The following is an 18,728-nucleotide window of genomic DNA, read 5'->3' on the forward strand; positions in this document are numbered from 1 at the left end:
ATAAGATATTCCAATAGGAGAGATTAAATTGAAATATAAGCTTGTTCCTGGTGGTTGGGAAAAAGATGAAGATCACGGCAGCTAGAGAGAGAATCGCCGGGAAAAAAAAATTGGCCATAGGGTTTTTGCTTCATGTAATCTGGACCGTTGATAAATTCAACGATCCAGATTAAAACTATGGAGGGACCTAACTGAAAACTAACGTAAATGGCGGGTTATTTTGCAATAGGAGAGGAAGATATGAGCGGTCAGACGCCTTGCGGGCCAGAATGCCGACGTGTTCGCCACGTCGGCATTCTGCCTAGGGTCTGCCGCTGGTTTCTACCTCCCTATCATTATTGGATAAAATAAGATAAATTTTGTTTCCATATTTGTTTAATGTTTTTTACTGAGACATTATTAAACTGTCATATGATTCTAACCACAACAGCCCCTCACTCTCTCTCTTTCGGTTGAATTTAGTGGAGTAATAAAAGATGTCCTTCCAACTTTTGTGCAAATTTTCAATAAGTCTGGGTTGCTTTTAACTCCATTAACCATGCACATTTACCTCCTCAACTACAATTTGTCACCATCCCAACTAACACGTCCTTTGTCCTTTCACCATTCCTCTCATCACAACCATTCACAAAAAAAAAAAGTAAGGAGATCAAATGGTGGGTATTATGAAGACCAGTAAAAACGAGGTAGTAGCTATTATGTTAGTACTACTATTTACTTTCAACAACTCATGCCATTAATGAGACTGGCCAACATCACTCTCTCTCTCTCTCTCTCTCTCTCTCTAGGGAGGAAGATGAACTCTGAGAGTCCCAAATATATACGAGACCGGTTTTTAACTCCTCCCATTGCCATCCTGCTCACATAAACTCATTACTGTTTTTTGATTCGGGATTTAATTCTCTCTCTCTCTCTCTTCAGCTTGGGAGTGATTTTCATCTACAAACCAAGGTAAATTTTGATTTCACAATGAGATTTTGAAGCAATGTGTTTTGTTAAGGTTTAGTGATCCCTATGTTTGAAACACTTATGCAACTTCACATATTATGTATTTACAATTTCCTTGTCGAATTTGTGGGTGTTTACTATTGATGTGTAGTTTTAGGTGGCAGTAACTTGATTTTCAGAGTTAGAAATGTGAGGTTGGTGAATTGAAGGGATTCCTTAGTTGTAGCTCAGTGTTGCTTCATGGATTAAGAAAAACAACCACCTCTGTATTTTCAATTTGTAGGAGATATATGCAATATCTTGTACTATTTAGTTATATATATGTCTAACATGGAATATGATGCTACGTGATGTCTTTGTATTATTAACCTAAGATATCTGATCAATACTGCAAATGCTTCCTTGTATTTATAGGCTAAGATTTTCTTGAGATACAGTATTCACCAAAAAATTGCTTCATGTCACTTGGTAGTGCCTTCATATTTAATTTTACTAACTATCTTGTCTTGTTTCTAACATTAAACTTTAATTTTTTATCACTAGATAATGACTTTCTCTGTTTTTATATGTATTTAGGACATGGAGATTGCTTTTCATCGTGAAAAAGAAGGTTCTTTATCCGAAGAAGAAAGAATTGCTTTCTACCAGACCATGAAGGTAGTGGTAGTCCAAGTGCGATACTTTTTGGACGACGGAGAACTTATGATTATTGGAGGGTTTAATATGAAGGATAGAGGTTATATCATGACATCTGGAAATGTTGTTGAGTCCAAGCAAAATTCTGAAATATCCATCCGTCAAGCAGATGAAAGTGAATGGTTGAAGGTTGAGGTTGCTCTTCTTGAAAGAAAGTTAGGAGTGGCTATTCTGAAAGTGAAAGATAGTCAAACTAAAAAGATACGCAGTTGGAAATATGCGAACATGAGCGAAGAATTAGACATAAATGGAGGACTAGATGTCATAACAATTCATCACCCGAATAAACTATATTACACTATTTCTTTTGGACAAATTGTTTATGAAATCAGAAATGCAGAAACTGCATCAGATAATTACGTTGGGAGAACCAAACCCGCTAAGGATGAAACTCCACCGACAAGATTTCTTGGTGACATAATATTTGATAAGGTGGATAGGCGCAATGATTGATACTCTTTAGTTGGTGTTTTATGATGTCTTTTGTTGATGCAGGCAACATTCCCTTTTCAACTAAGGCACGTTTTTTGTTTGGTGTTTGTTTATGTTTAGGAGTGGTAATGGGGTGTTTGGAAAGTTTAGACATTGTCTGTTTTATAAATTTGAAGTATGTTTATGTGGTTTTCTTAAGATTTGGGTTGTTTGTAGTTTTTTCCTTTTGAGCTATCCTCCCGATATTATAATGTTTTCTCTCGGCATTTTCACCTGATTAAGCACCGATTGATTCGATAAGTGGGTGAACCAAAAATCTTGTGATCTTGAAAGAATTAAGTGAATATGAGTTTAGGAGCTATAGTTCACCCACTTATCGAATCAATCGGTGCTTAATCAGGTGAAAATGCCGAGAGAAAACATTGTAATATCGGGAGGATAGCTCAAAAGGAAAAAAACTACATACAACCCAAATCTTAAGAAACCACATAAACATACTTCAAATTTATAAAACAGACAATGTCTAAACTTTCCAAACACCCCATTACCACTCCTAAACATAAACAAACACCAAACAAAAAACGTGCCTTAGTTGAAAAGGGAATGTTGCCTGCATCAACAAAAGACATCATAAAACACCAACTAAAGAGTATCAATCATTGCGCCTATCCACCTTATCAAATATTATGTCACCAAGAAATCTTGTCGGTGGAGTTTCATCCTTAGCGGGTTTGGTTCTCCCAACGTAATTATCTGATGCAGTTTCTGCATTTCTGATTTCATAAACAATTTGTCCAAAAGAAATAGTGTAATATAGTTTATTCGGGTGATGAATTGTTATGACATCTAGTCCTCCATTTATGTCTAATTCTTCGCTCATGTTCGCATATTTCCAACTGCGTATCTTTTTAGTTTGACTATCTTTCACTTTCAGAATAGCCACTCCTAACTTTCTTTCAAAAAGAGCAACCTCAACCTTCAACCATTCACTTTCATCTGCTTGACGGATGGATATTTCAGTATTTTGCTTGGACTCAACAACATTTCCAGATGTCATGATATAACCTCTATCCTTCATATTAAGCCCTCCAATAATCAAAAGTTTTCCGCTGTCCAAAAAATATCGCACTTGGACTACCACTACCTTCATGGTCTGGTAGAAAGCAATTCTTTCTTCTTCGGATAAAGAACCTTCTTTTTCACGATGAAAAGCAATCTCCATGTCCCAAGTACATATAAAAACAGAGAAAGTCATTATCTAGTGATAAAAAATTAAAGTTTAATGTTAGAAACAAGACAAGATAGTTAGTAAAATTAAATATGAAGGCACTACCAAGTGAGAAATCTCCATCAATTTGTTCTTTATGATGACATTGCGGCTGACATATGGAGAAATCTCCATGATCGCTTTTACCAGACGAACGCTTCAAAAGTTTTTCAACTTAAACGAGCGATTTCGTCACTCAAACAGGAAAGTTTTGATGTCTCGTCCCATTTCACTCATCTTAAATCTCTTCAGACGAATTACTTTCTTTAATGGCTGTTGACCCATGCATTTATGGCCATGGCAAATCGATTCTTGATCGGACTAATCAATATCGTACCATGGAATTTCTTCAAGGTTTTCACGACCGATTCTTGGCTATTCGAAGCCAAATATTATTAATGGATCCTTTCCCATCCCTTCCAAAGATCAATTCTCTTGTCAAACAAGAAGAAATACAACAAAATATCGTGAACTCTTCAATCATTGACGTTGAAGCTGCCTCCTTAGTTGTCGGCCATAATAATGGCAGATTTGGAAATCGCCATGATCAATTAGACACGACCAAAACGACCCCGTCCGTTTTGTGACTTTTGTAAACTTCATGGACATCTTCAATCTAGTTGTTACAAGTTGCATGGATACCCACCCAAGAACAAATGGTGGCCAATACGTGGACAACTGTTTTTTTTATATGGACAACTATTTTCGGGCCCGGTGCGAGTCAATTATGCTAGACTTAGTTGACTTTGATTTAATAAGGGGACAACTCCATAAAGTCTTAAATACTAACAGTTACTAACTTGTGGACCATTAACAAAATAATAGTTCAAAATAGAAAACCTAAGTTGTCTTCTTCTTCATCATCTTCTTCTTCCTTCTTCTTAGTCTTATTCTTATTCTTGTACTGCTACTAAAAGTAAACTATAGTTTCTACCACTTCCTTTTGTTTTTTATCAAACCCTAGATGAATGAAGAAGATAAAACTCATCAATCTCCACTTCTCTTATTTTTTTAGTAAACTATAGTTTCTACCACTTCTCTTTGTTTTTTAGTGAACTATAGTTTCTACTACTTCCCTTTGTTTTTTATCAAACCCTAGATGAGTTTTAATCAAACCCTACATTGATGGGTTTTGAAAGAATACAAAACGATTTCAAGGCAAAAAATCGAAGTGAAGAAGAAATTCCCAGAATTTCGTGGGAAATCTACGAAAATATGCTAGATTTTCGTGGCAAGTTTCCTTCTGTCTTGCCAAATTTTCGTAGGAAATCTACGAAATTGGCAAGTCTGATTTTTTTTTTTTTACAAAAACTCAGAAATTAAGGTCTCTCGTGTTTTGTCGATTTTCCACGAGCAACTCTACTTGTTTATAAAAAAATCTAGGGTTTTGGAATTTTTGATTTCTAGGTTTTAAAAGTTTAACGGGTTTTAGGGTTTTTAGATCTGATCTTTCTGGTTAGAATTATCCTTCAACAATTCCCTTCCCCTTGTTTGATGTCATAATCTTCTCCAAAAAAATTCTCTCTCTAGAATTTTGGGTTGATGATGAAGTAGTAGAAGAAGACCAAACTTACTTAGGGTTTATGAGAAAAGAGGGAGGTGTTGAAATAATACATCTAATTCTAAGAGGACTTGAGTGAAAATAATAGAGAGTTGTCCCCTTAGAAAACTGGTGTCCATATAAAAAAATTAATTATTTTGGTTGTCCGCATAAGATAGTTGTCCATATAAGAAAAACGGTTGTCCACGTATTGTCCACCGAACAAATCAGGCCCATTAGATGCTCTTGTCACTAGCATTGCTCCGGACACGGCGGTGCCTCTAGCAACATCCATGTCCCTTGAACAGTACCAATATTTGTTGAGCCTTCTTGAGCAGCAACGACCTAACCAGGGCCCACTGTCTACAGGCGCCTCCACCATGCAAGACCCGACAATCAACATGAGTAGTTTGAATCCAGGGCCATTTAATGTGAAGGAACATGTTATTATTACTATATTTGCTAATTGTGGTGTTTCTAATGGTGGTGGTGAACTGGTGATGCTTATTCTATTGGTGCTATTACTGTTATGGAAGGGTGTTATAAACAAAGCTTGAGTTTTCTTTGTGCTCTTCTTATTGTCTTGACTACCCAGGTAACCAAACATCTCTCTCTCTCTCTCTCTCTCTCTCTCTCTCTCTCTCTCTCTCTCTCTCTCTCTATATATATATATATATATATATATATATATATATATATATATATATATATATAATGTGGGTTGTTTTTAATTGGGTGGTTAGATGTTTCCTTTTTATGTGGTGTCTCATTATATTTGTTTGATTTACTTTTTTTTCTATACTCGAAGATATTGGGGTATGGTTGAGCTGGAATTCTAAGGAGATATTTGGTTGATCCTGCAGAAATGTGGTGGCCTTCTAACCTTGCTCAGGTTTCTCTATTCAGGTCTTCTACTCCCTCTCTTCTTTGTTAAGTTTGTGTTCATCAACTCAAAATCAGTTGGCAATCATGGGACATGGCGTAAATGCTATATTATTGGTGATGAGAATAGCCTCTGCCTATGTGGTCCCATTCTCACACTCTCCTTCATATATGGGGCTTTTTAAAGCCGTAATATATCTTTTTGTCTTTTTGTTGGGTGACGTGGATCACTTGTAGTTGTTGGACTAGTAAATGTCGTCGGACCAGTAAATGTCATGCACGTACTCTTATACCAGGTTAAGTTTGAGGTCATAGTTTGAGGTCATCTTGTCTCTAGTAATGGTGGTGGTGTTCAATTCAAAAAGTTGTACTTGAACTTTTGAATGGAACTAAAAGAATAGAATGTCAAAGCAAGATAACATGAACCTCCCACTAGAAACTATTCTCATAAAATAGTGAACAGAGTTCACTGAAATTTTTCCTACTCTTGTTATTGGTTTCAATGGACAATACATGCTAACATATTAAACACTTTCTAACCTAACAAAAAATAAAATCGAATTTCAATCTTTTCTTAGTTTCAGAATGTTCTTTGGTTGTACTAACAAAGAATTCGATGTTGCAGGGCACTACACGAGAAGGATTCAAGATCGAAAGGATTAACAAGGATGAAGTTCTTTCTTGTTTTCATGGTAGCAAGCTTTATTTACTATGTTTTACCTGGTTATCTCTTACCAATCTTGACTTTCTTCTCCTGGGTATGTTGGATATGGCCCAAAAGTATAACAGCTCAACAAATTGGATCAGGTTATCATGGGCTTGGAGTCGGCACATTCACACTCGATTGGGCTGGAATATCGGCCTACCATGGGAGCACATTAGTTGCACCATGGTTTTCGATTCTGAACATAGCAGTTGGGTTCATCATGTTTATCTACATTATTGTTCCGTTGTGTTACTGGAAATTTAACACCTTTGATGCTCGAAAATTCCCTATATTTTCGAATAAACTCTTTACTTCCGATGGGCATATTTACGATACCACGAAAATCTTGACTCAGTATGATCTAAATATTGCAGCTTATGGGAGCTATGGGAAGCTTTATCTTAGTCCTCTGTTTGCTCTCTCAATTGGATCAGGGTTTGTAAGGATAACAGCAACCATGACTCATGTAGCACTTTTTCATGGCAGGTAATTTGCTTCTGTATTGCAGCAAAAAAAAAGTTGCTTTTGTTCATGTGAGAATAGTCCCTCAGCACTCTTAAGGGAATCTCTAACCAACACCAAAATAACTCGTGTTCACTCCCTATCCAATTGATTTTGAGTTAGATGTCCACAGACTTAACATGGTATCAGGTCAAGGCAGCCACCATGATAGATTCAACAATCACACATAAATACAGCCACAAGTGATGAGACATTTGAGAACAGTCGAGCATAGTAAAAATGGAATCCCGTCTCCGATAATATATTATATAGGGCCGCCAGTCCGCCACCTTATTTTCACTCAGGTTTGTGTTGTACATCAACAAACTTCACTTTAGAAACTATAGATTAGCTCAAAATTTCCTCTTTGCAACAACTGAGAAAATTTCATTTTAATCTAACAATCTGTGCAGTGATATTCTGAAACGGAGCAAATCGGCAGTGAAAGATGCAAACCTCGATATCCATGCAAGATTAATGAAGAATTATAAAGACGTTCCTAACTGGTGGTTCCTCGTATTACTAGTAGGCAGCGTTGGACTTTCTCTGTTAATGTCGTTCATTTGGAAAAAAGATTTGCAGCTTCCATGGTGGGGTTTGCTCTTTGCTTCCGGCTTGGCTTGGGCTGTCACTCTCCCTATTGGAATCATTCAAGCAACTACTAATCAGGTAAGCTGCAATTCTCCCATCACCTGTGTAAGTGTCCAAAACTGGGGTTCTAGTAACCGGCTCTAAAGAATCCATGAAAGCACAATAAAAAACTAACCCTATACTTGGTCGGGTGGCCCAACGAGGAGAATACTGAGAACAGGCCGCACGGGCGTTTACATGAGCTGCACAAATGTCTAAAACTCTCTCCAACTTAGCAAATTTTCAGTTCTGCAGATCCATTAATAGGATCATATATAATTTGATGAATTTCTTTGCAGCAACTTGGATATGATATAATAGCAGAGTTCATAATTGGACATGTCCTGCCAGGAAAACCAATTGCAAACCTTCTATTTAAGATTTACGGGCGAATAAGCACTGTTCATGCACTCTCTTTTCTATCAGATCTGAAACTTGGTCACATGAAAATCCCACCAGGATGCATGTTCATAGCTCAGGTATGCCCTTCAAGAACTTCTCAGATTAATCTGTATATATATACAACTCGTTGTCATACTCAATCAGACATCTTCACATTTGCAGCTAGTTGGAACTATAATTTCTGGCGTAGTAAACCTCTCTGTTGCATGGTGGATGCTGGAGAGTATCGAAAACATCTGTGACGTCGAAGCTCTTCACCCAGACAGTCCATGGACTTGCCCTAAATACAAAGTTACCTTTGATGCTTAGGTAATTTGGGGTCTAATTGGGCCTAAAAGACTATTTGGACCAGGGGGAATGTACAGAAATTTGGTTTGGTTATTCCTCCTAGGAGCCATTCTGCCTGTACCTGTATGGGCGTTGAGCAAAATCTTCCCTAACAAAAAATGGATATCTTTGATCAATATACCCGTTATTTCTTATAGATTTGCTGGAATACCTCCCACAACTCCTACAAATATAACTAGTTGGCTTGTCACTGGAACTATCTTTAACTACTTCATTTTCCAGCATCGGAAAAGATGGTGGCAAAAATATAATTATATTCTATCAGCGGCACTAGATGCAGGAACGGCGTTTATGGGTGTTCTACTGTTCTCGCACTTCAAAATCAGAATCAGAATCTAAAGTGGTGGGGTACTAAACTCGATCACTGACCGTTAGCTACTTGTCCGACAGAACCCGGAATTTTTGTTAAAGGGTGTCCAGTTTTCCGGTAAGGAAGTTGCGGACTTCATGGGTGATTTTCTACAAGATTTGCAGAGGTGGGAAATGGTAAAGAAGCTGAAACAAGACCTAAGAGCTGGTTGAAAATAAAGAGTCGTAACTTCGGACAAAGGAAGTGTTGCAAATCTTATTAGTTATTCTACGATCGAATGTAGTATGAATCTAGTATTTACTATTTAAGTTGAAATGCAGTATAATATTAAAATGCAGATGAACCACATGAAACATGGAGCTGGGGATAATATGTGTTTTCTTGGTAAAATAGGACGAAGTTCCAGTCTAAATATGTAGAAATTACAGTAAGCAGTAATAACAAACTCAATTCAGTAAAATGATTGTGAATCTGCGTTCTCACTTTCAGCACCATTTAAAATTCTCCAACATTAGTAACATAGTATCATTTATATCAACTCCAAAGAGGAAAGATAACACATGAACAGTAATTTACACTACATAGTTACTAACTAGGATAATCTTGCATTTGTTCATACATCGCCTCTTTTTCTTCCATGTTTTGTCATTGGGCATTTTAATAGTTTATAATTACATGAGAAAACAAGTAACTAAGTCGGACATTCAAAACAGATAATTCACCTTTGCAGAGACTTGTAGAGAACCACTGTCACGTACTTAGCTCGAAAACGATGAGTTGAACCGAACGCAACCAGAGACTGACTACTCTTTCCTTTATGAACATAGAGATGATTCAGAGCAACATGAGGAGGTCTTGGTAGAGAAGGGTTGTCCATGCAAGAAGCTGGGTCGTTGAGCAACGTCATTTGCAGGTGTGGGGGAACTAATGGTGGTTCTTTTGAAAAATCTTCTGAATCAAGGTGTGAGTTGATATAGCTTGACTCTGGGGAGTGAGGAGGTTCAAAACCAGAAATGCTCTCGAGATCCTCTGGTACATAATCCTGTTTCGGAATTCAGATAATACGTAAATTATTGTAGTAGATAGTTTGTTGATAAAGAAGATTGGGCTTTAATGTAATCATAGAAGGATAGTTGCAAATATCATGTCAATTTCAAATAAAATGACTCTTCAGTTCATAGAGGAAAGCCAGGTTTGTTAGTTCTGGTTGAAGATAAATTCTATTAACATTTTATATTATGCACGCTAAAACCGAAGCATTGATATTTTCTACAAAGTGCATGCTTTAATAGAGGATCTATCTGATATTCAGGTAAAACTGTGTCACAATAAGACCTAAAGGAGTTACATTCACACCCAATGATCCTCAACCCAGTACACAGACATACTATCTACATGCTTATAATCTCTAAAACTCATAAATCTGGCAACAAATATTTCAAAGTGATTATAGAGTAACAAAACAAGCACGACAGTCTTCAAGAGACAGAGACCTGGAAGAAACAGGCTTAGGCATCAAGAACCTAAAGGACATGAACAAAGCTTTATTATCCAAATGGCTTTGAGGCTGGCCAAGGAGGATACAGCTTTGTGGAGGAATATTATCGCAGAGAAATATGGTCTGGTGCAAGGGGGCTGGGGTCATAAACCTATCAAGACTTCGTTCGGATGTGGGGTCTGGAAAGGCATTGTGGGGATTGCAAAGGAATTTGAAAAACTTATTAAGTGGAAGCTAGGTGATGGGCGTAACATTAGATTCTGGCACAACATTTGGTGTACGCAAGTACCCCTCAAAAAGAGATACCAAGCTATATACCATATTGCCGTGTCCAAGGAGTCCACAGTACATGATGTGTTCGATTGGGACCATGATACTTGGGACATCAAGGCTAGAAGGAACCTCAATGACTGGGAAATTGAGGTGTTTGCTAACCTGATGGATTTGCTCGAACAACATAGGCCGAATAATGAGGTTGACACCAAGATTTGGATTACAGAAGACAAGGACGACCTGTCGGTGAAGAATTGTTATCGTAGGATCAAAGCTAAGGGCTCGAGCGACAAGGAATTGGTAAACTTCAATGGGCTTTGGTCTAATTCTATCCCTCCGAGAGTGAGCTTTGTCCTATGGGCTGCAACCTTGGGGAAATTGCCAACCTTGGATATCTTGCAGAGGCGTGGTATGAATCTCACCAATTGGTGCGCGAGATGCAAATCGAGTGGGGAGTCTATAAATCACCTGTTTATTCATTGTGAGGAGGCTAGAAAGATTTGGGTTTTCTTTATCCAGGCAGCAGGAGTACAGTGGTGCTCTCCTTCTTCGCTGCCTAAGGTGCTAATCCAATGGAGGAAAATACCACACAACAAGCCTAGGAGGGAGTTGTGGGTGATGATCCCCGTAGCAATATGTTGGTCCATTTGGCTGGCTAGGAACTTAGGTATTTTCAATGATTCTCCTAGGAGTCTAGTGGTCGAAGTGGAAGACGTCCTGGGTTTCCTCTTCCATTGGAGTAGAAACATGAGTTGGGCGAAGTGTCATACTTAGACTTTATTTCTAATTGGGAGGCTATCATGAAGTAACATCTTCGCGTGTGATACAACCAATTCTTTTGTACATTCTTTTCCTCATCAATATTAATTCAAACTTTTCAAAAAAAAAAGGAGACAGAGATGAAATCAAAGAGTATCAACATTGAACTTGATTTTTCACACAGACGTAATGAAAGTTTAAAAAGTATTCTTTGTCCTAGTATAATCTTCTAGAAATCTGTCCATAATAGAGTCTATAACATATAAGCGGAAGTGAAAGATTCCTGCATATGAACTCAGGAAATTCATCTGCTGCAGAACCTTTTCTTTGTAACAGAACAAAAAGGGACTAGATGGATGAGCAAACATGAAAAACAAAAAAGTTTGAATTTCCTGTTGAAGACCCTTACCTGCAAGTCTAGGACATTGTACGCATTGCCCATATCATCATTGGCCCACGGCAAGTCAGGGGCGTGTCTCCATTCTCCATCAACTATAAACTTGTAATGGTAGAAGCCTGAGGGAAGCACCTTCATAATACTGAAATCTTTTCCTGATCTCTGCAAAGGCTCTCTGCAATAAAAGAGATAAAAGTAATATCAGAGCATGTTCCCGAAATACAGATCCGAAACTAAAATATTATAGACAATATTTCGACAGCTTTGGTTTTACTTTGATTTCCAGTTATCCCATGATCCTTCCACAGCTACTTCTTTGCCACCCAAGCTCCATGTTATCATTGTAGGTATCCCTTGCTCATAGAACTCGTCATCATCTTGTATATCATCTAGACATGCATCACTTAGTATGGGCATTTCATCTGGTTTAGTTAATGGGACCATAGGAACCTGAAAAAATGACATAGGGTTGGAGAACCACTACTATAAAATAAGGATCGACTCATAAAGGCATAAACAACTGAAACACATTTCCAGGGAAACCCAAGCAAATCACAACGAAAACTTCTTTTATGAATGCCGCTATGTTAAGCCCTTGGCAAACCCATATCTATGTTCACCCAATTGACTCTAAGGTCGTGCTTCGATGAAGGAAATTAATATAAACTCCGATTTTTGTTCAATTCAAGACTGATTTTTGGGTTGCCGTTTAAACAAGGAACTGGACTCAACATTAGCCAGATATCACATCTCAAGAATGTGATTCCCATTCCATTCATCCAAAAGCATTATGTTCCATGTCGGAACTTTCCACTAACATGATCCTAACAATTCTCACCAAAGATTACAAAATCATTAGTTACTTCTCAATGAAAGAAGCACATGTTAAGATTACATAGCTTTCTTCTATTCCCTTAACAGAAAAAAGACCTTTTCTGCATTCCTTTTTTATCTAATTCGAACGGATCGAGCTAAATAAAGACTCACATGTAAAACTATCTCTATTTGTTAACTTTTATCCCACAACTAGTGAGGATTTCCCATAGCAAGAAAATCACATAATTTCACCATTACCCACACCTTTTCTCCTATGAAATGCTAGTAAGTGTTAACATTCATCTAGTATCAATAAATAAAGATTGGTAAACAGCTACATGTAGAACTTTCATCCCACAAAATAACCCATCTGTGACTAAAATTACTCCAAAATTTTTTGAACAAAACAAGAAAAAGATCTAAACAGAAACTAATTACTATTAAACCCAAATTCAGGCTACCCACTAATCTGAAACTAGTAATTGAAAAAAAGAAGGGATTTTGAAGAACTAAAATGAAAGATAAGTAAATGAACAAAAAACCCCCGAAGACTAGACCTGTGGATTGAACATCAATGGTGAGCGAACTGCTATAGGGCTAAGAGGAGGAGATTGACCCATCAATTCTGGGAAGTCTGGGGAATGATAGCTAACATGAGCACTATCATGGGTAACTTCATCCATAAGTTGCCTTTCCTGCTCATGAAACTTACCTTCCTCAACCCTAACTTCTGATTGGTTGTTAGTTCCATCTTCTCTAACACTAACATTACCCATTAGAGAGTTAGAGAGAGAGAGAAGTGGAAGTGAAGGAGTGGAAGAGAGAGAGGGGGGGAAAGGTGTGAGATAAAAGCAAGTACCTAATCTAGTATAACAAAACAAAAGGCCAAAACCGTCGTTCTCTATCTCTCTCAACTTTTTTAAAGACTCCGTTGCTAATTCCCAATCTGCCCCTCGTTATTCTGTTCATAAATGCCCTCTTCACATCTTCTATATAAGGAAACGAACGTATTCACATACAGTTCTACGATCACAACCTTTTGAGATAAGTTTTAGAGGTATAATCTTAACTATTGAAGATAAGTTTGTGAGTTTAATCTCAACCCGTAAAAATATATCTAGGATAAAGGGACGAAGAAGATTAGTGATATAATAAAGTATGATTCATAGTGAGGTTTTAGGGTTTAAACTAGGGGTGGAGTTAGCGGCGGAAATGGACATCAACGATTTTATATTAGAGGGGGATGCAAGGGTAGTTCTTGAGCTGATCTCGGACGTCGATCAAGAGGTGTTGGCGCTTAACTACGGAAATCAACGACTTAACAGAGAGGACAGGTGGATCATCTATAGCCTTGAGATACTGTCCCATAAACTCCAACACCGCGACACACAATCTTGCCGCTTTGGCTTTGCATCCAGACTAGTTCCATTTTGATGGTATAGTGCTTTTGATGTTAAATAGTGTTACACGTTAGTCCTTATGTGTCGCTTCTTAATTGAGTTGTCTAACGCTGGTCTCAACTTTGTAACCTTCTATTATTAATATTACGTTTGTACCAAAAAAATATATAGGTTTGCGCTTTGAAGATTTATTCAATTTTGTTTATTAATACAAATGAATCTAATACCGACTTGTTCAACTCAATATATGGACATGAGTCTAGCTCTCCTCTTTAAGGTTACTTTACTTCATGTGGAGGGTGAGAGAACAACCCGTAACTGATTAAACAAATCTGAACCGACTAAAACGAAAGATTTTTCTGACAGAACCGACTATAAAATTTCTTTAGCTTCACTTTCTTTGTTTCTTCTTACCGGAAGGATGATTGTTTTAGCACAATGAAATTAACATGGTGATCATGAATAATAAAACTCATCCTTATTTTGTCCATACTATTTGTGAATGAGGCATTTGTGTTTACTTTGAGATAAAGATAAGCAGGAGGTTACCATTTAATTCGGTTAGTAATGTTACAGGATATGTGGGTGTTACTAATTAATGGCAGAAATGCTTACATTTGTTCTATAAATTGATTTGTTGATGTTTTCGTACTTTGGAAGCATTTGTGAAATCTAGATTTCCAAATGAACCACAAAACTGTAGCAAATTGAGTCACATTATTATTGTTATTATTATAACTAGGGTCTTTCCATGAAGAATCCATTGCGATAGAGATAATATATTAGTGAAAATAGTGTTGAAGTAAAACCAGATTTTTTTGGTGAATGTGTAGTGCAAGAGGGCATGTTCAATAGTTTTCGTACAGTTACAAGATGGACATTCAAGCTGATTATTAATGTATTCATCAATACGTTGACGAGCAAGTAAAGCTCATCTACAACACTTCCATAAGAATAAAGATATACAGGAATATCATGGATTTTTCCATATAAAATTCCATTATACATATTGAGAGTTATTGGAGAGCTGGACATTGGCCAGGTGATGGTACATATAGCTAACTAAGAAGTTGCCGGACTGAAGGACCAACATAAAGTATCCTGACCTTCTGAAGGCAAATCAATGGATTTGATGAGGTTACATATGCTTTGATCGAAATTCTCATTGAGTATCCGCTCGTTCCATTGTTATTGTGAATTAGCTGGGAGACTTAAGTAAGAGTCGAATTATGTTGATTATGAAGTAGAGGTAGTGTATTAGGAATCCAGTAATCTGTCCCGATATTAATTGAGTTGTCATTGTGCACCTCCCAGATGGGCCAATGGAGTAATGATATCTAATTGCTTACGAATGGCTTTTCATATCCACAAATTTTCTTGTCTCGCGCGATCAGGTTGGTAGGACCGATGAAAGTATTTAGCTTTGAGGAATTTAGCCCATATAGCAGTGGGATCTGTTTGAAGTCAACGGGCTAATTTATCAAGTAACGCTTGATTATCTAGATGGAGGTTTCTTATATGCAGGGTACTTTTTTTCCTTGGTAAGCATATGTATGACTAGGATTTGGTACATACGTCTTTAGATTTTTACCACCAGAAGGACTTTTGTGTAGTGGCTATTTGTTTGTAAATGTCTTTGGAAATGGGAAAATATTGCATATGGTATCGGGGGACGACCACAATGATTGTAGAGGCAACCACAGTGCGACCAGCTTGAGACAAAAAGTTAAGCTGCCATCGAGATAGTTTCATTTGAATCAGATCGATTAGTAATAAACACTTTATTTTTATTAGTTCCGAGAAAAAGTTGACCCCCTTGATATTTATTAGAATGTGAGAATTGTTTATCTTTCAGATTACAAATGATCATGCGTTTAAATCTAAAGTGCGAGTTCTTTGAGAAGAATATGTTGGGTTTATCATAATTAATCATTTGACCTGGAGACTTGTAGAAATTATCAAGATTGTTCATAGGGTTGTAATTTTCTTGAGAGAGTTATTTCCGAAAATAATGCAACCACCAACAAAGAGAAGGTGTTTAATAACTAGAGCGTGATGAGGAGATGAGTATTCTCCAAGAGTCTGCTTAGACCTTCTATAACTATGGTGAAAAGAAACGAAAATAGTAGGTCTCCTTGATGTATACCTCTACTGGGGTTGAATGAAGGTCTGACATTAATGAGGACAGTCATGGACGACGTGGAAATGCACGCCCGATTTTGATCCAATGTTGAGCGAATCCTAATTTTGTCATAATATCTGCTAAAAGACCATTCAACCAATGTCTCATCTGAGTCGTTTAACTTAGGCGAATTAGTCCATTTCGAGTCTTTATTATAATAAAATGATTGGTTTTTTTTATTTGGTGTCTTTTGTGGAGTTAAGTGTGAAAAAGGTTAAAATGGAAAAAAATACTTTGAAGGGCATTTCAGTCATTTGGGTGAAGGGTATTCTAGGAATTCGATCAAGATCAGCATATGGATTAAAAGTAGAGTCCATGACGAATCTGTAGGTGAAAATCAAATTGGAGTTCGGGCGGGTAAAATACGTGAAGTCATAGTTGGGGTCAACATTCGTGGCAAGTTCGGGATCCATTTGAAGAAGTTAGACATGTGGCGCAATTTAAGAGGGTGTTGCAACTTAGTTATGTGTACGCGCGAAGCACCGAAACTGTCCCATGTAGGTACGATCTAGTATAGCGCAGAGCATCCGTCTTACCGTAGTCCCAACCACGTGGCACTCTTACATCTGTCTAGATCCGTGATTTCTCCAATCTAACGGCCAGAATCTCATCCCAGCGTATAAACATGCTCTTGAGTGTATTATAACAAACAGCTGAACCTAAACCCTGACGGCCAACCTCTCCCGTTAGTCGACGAGTGGCCCTATTTTCACCACAAGCCCCCTAAAATTATAAATCTGCCCTTCCTTTTGGTCCCCACTTAATTTCCAACCAGTAAGACTCCTTTGCACTAAAAGCAACTTAAATATCTTCATTTTAGCCCTCTCAACCTTATCTTTTAAAACCCTAACCATTAACCCATATAAATACATCATTTTCTTCTGATTCTTGAGTAGACTTGATATCTCTCAATTCCTTCTTATCCATTCCCTCTTACCTATTTCTTCTTTCTCTTTTCTTTTAGTTCTAACAACAAAAACCCTAGCCCCCATCCTTCTCTTCTATTACTCCTTCTACCATATTTTCTTCTCAATTCTTTTCTAATCTATCTATCTTTTTAATTCTTTTCTTCTCTTCTTATAATTTTTCAGCTTCTCTTCTAAATCTCTCTTCTTTCACATATTCTCAACCAATAAAGCTATTATTTAGATTTGGACCATAATCTAGATCATATTTGGAGCAAGGATTTGATTTCTTGGTGACTTCTTTTGTTTGTCTCATTTAAAATTCAATGAGTAGCTAATTTCAGATCTAGGATTGTAGAGAAAATCCATATTTGATCTTTTTTGAGATGTATTATTGATTGTTTGAATCCTTTAACGGAGCTATGTCTACTAATTGTCTTTCCATTTAGATCTTATCTTCTTTTCTTTGTTCATGCTTCATAATTAGATGTCGCATACTTTCGTTAAGTTGTTTGATGAAATATGCTTGTTAGATCATGAATAATAGTTAAAGAGTATAGTCTTTCTATGATAGTCAATTAGAAATACATGATTATGAAATGAGTTTATCAAGAATATCTTCCAAAATTTAATTAGTCTATTATATTAGATTTTGAGTTTTATGGAGAAAAGATTAGTTAATTAATTGCATGTGTTTAGGTGGTGAATTTATGTGGTGGAATCGAAAATCCTAGGCCATTTCTCTTATTGCTTTCATCTTTCGTAGTTTATTATCTTTTTCCTATTAAAATAGTTTTCAACAACAAAAACAACTTTACGTAAGAGGAATTAATTGAAGATTTAAGCCGAATTTACTTATCCGTGTGGTTCGATTCTTCCGGATTTACTATAACTTGATTCTGTATACTTGCGGCAATAGACTCATTTTGGGCCTATAAGGGGGGAGGGGTGGGAGTTTTAGCTAGTAAGAAAATATGATAATGATTCGCATGAGAAGGTAAAGTAGCTGATTCATAGAAAGCATAAATCATATCAATCATGTATCTATTAAATATATCCCAGTTTCAGGCTAGCTATCTGGACCTGGAGCTGCTTCAACTTTTAAACTGTTGATAGCTATGTCAATCTCCTCTGTGGTTGGTGTAGGCGAAAGATATATGTTTTGAGAGTCTGAGATTGTAGGTTCAAACAGGTTACGGATGTGCTCAACGGTTTAGGTGTTAGTGGTGGTGGTGATATTAAGAAGATGAGTCGTGAACACTTGGGAGATATCATTCTCCTGAAAACCCAATCCCCATTAGTGTCCCTAATGGAGTGAATTCTATTGAGCCAATTCCTAATAATAGTGAGAGACTGAAAGTACTTGGTATTGTTATGGGTTAATTCTATTAGACTCTAAATTTGTGACCAACTCACCATTTTGACTTCCATAAATGTCTGACAATTCGGTTTGGCCCCCAAGAGTCAAAAAAATTTCAACTTTTTCCAGAACTAGCCTTGGGGGCCAAAATAGAATTATTTCTAGAAAAAAAATTCAACTTTTTCAAGAAAATCATCCATAATCCCCCACGACAAAGGCCCCTTATGTTTTGAACTCTTTAGATTTTACTTTTTTAAACCGACCACTTTTTAACCAAAAATGGTTTAAAACAAATCAATTGGTATGGAGCTTATATCCCTTTCTAAATGTCATAGGATTGACTCCTATTGATAGCTTTTGTTTCTTTTTTGTAAAAGTTGAAACTCTCTATGCGTTTGAACTTTTTCTTTTGATTGATTCTCATAAAAAAAATTAATGATGTCATCAAAAAGTTATCTTTCCGACTAAACTCATTA

The 18,728-nt window shown here is 36.9% G+C and overlaps 1 protein-coding gene, 1 long non-coding RNA gene and 1 pseudogene across 3 annotated transcripts; 2 read left to right on the forward strand and 1 right to left on the reverse strand.

The window, feature by feature from the left end:
- The first annotated feature begins 695 nt into the window (after positions 1 to 695).
- Positions 696 to 2,276, forward strand: LOC147549368 (uncharacterized). The gene is made up of 2 exons (XR_015237353.1): positions 696 to 951; positions 1,525 to 2,276. It is a non-coding gene; the product is annotated as an uncharacterized LOC147549368 (long non-coding RNA).
- Positions 2,277 to 4,682: 2,406 nt separating this feature from the next.
- LOC147549369 (oligopeptide transporter 3-like) lies at positions 4,683 to 9,010 on the forward strand (annotated as a pseudogene). The gene is made up of 6 exons (XR_015237350.1): positions 4,683 to 5,478; positions 5,692 to 5,789; positions 6,391 to 6,957; positions 7,386 to 7,641; positions 7,902 to 8,081; positions 8,167 to 9,010. The product of XR_015237350.1 is annotated as an oligopeptide transporter 3-like (transcript).
- A 112-nt stretch (positions 9,011 to 9,122) lies between these two features.
- On the reverse strand, positions 9,123 to 13,372 carry LOC147549370 (SNF1-related protein kinase regulatory subunit beta-2). The gene is made up of 4 exons (XM_086667945.1): positions 12,963 to 13,372; positions 11,864 to 12,039; positions 11,602 to 11,764; positions 9,123 to 9,704 (listed from the first exon to the last, which is right to left on the reverse strand). The coding sequence occupies exons 1-4, from the start codon at positions 13,179 to 13,181 to the stop codon at positions 9,381 to 9,383; spliced, it is 882 nt and encodes a 293-aa protein (XP_086524071.1). The 5' UTR covers positions 13,182 to 13,372; the 3' UTR covers positions 9,123 to 9,380.
- Between the last annotated feature and the right edge of the window lie 5,356 nt (positions 13,373 to 18,728).

This window comes from Eschscholzia californica, unplaced genomic scaffold, assembly GCF_041429995.1.
Source record: "Eschscholzia californica isolate CP2 unplaced genomic scaffold, dmEscCali1.0.p SCAF_3, whole genome shotgun sequence".
Classification (NCBI taxonomy): domain Eukaryota; kingdom Viridiplantae; phylum Streptophyta; class Magnoliopsida; order Ranunculales; family Papaveraceae; genus Eschscholzia; species Eschscholzia californica.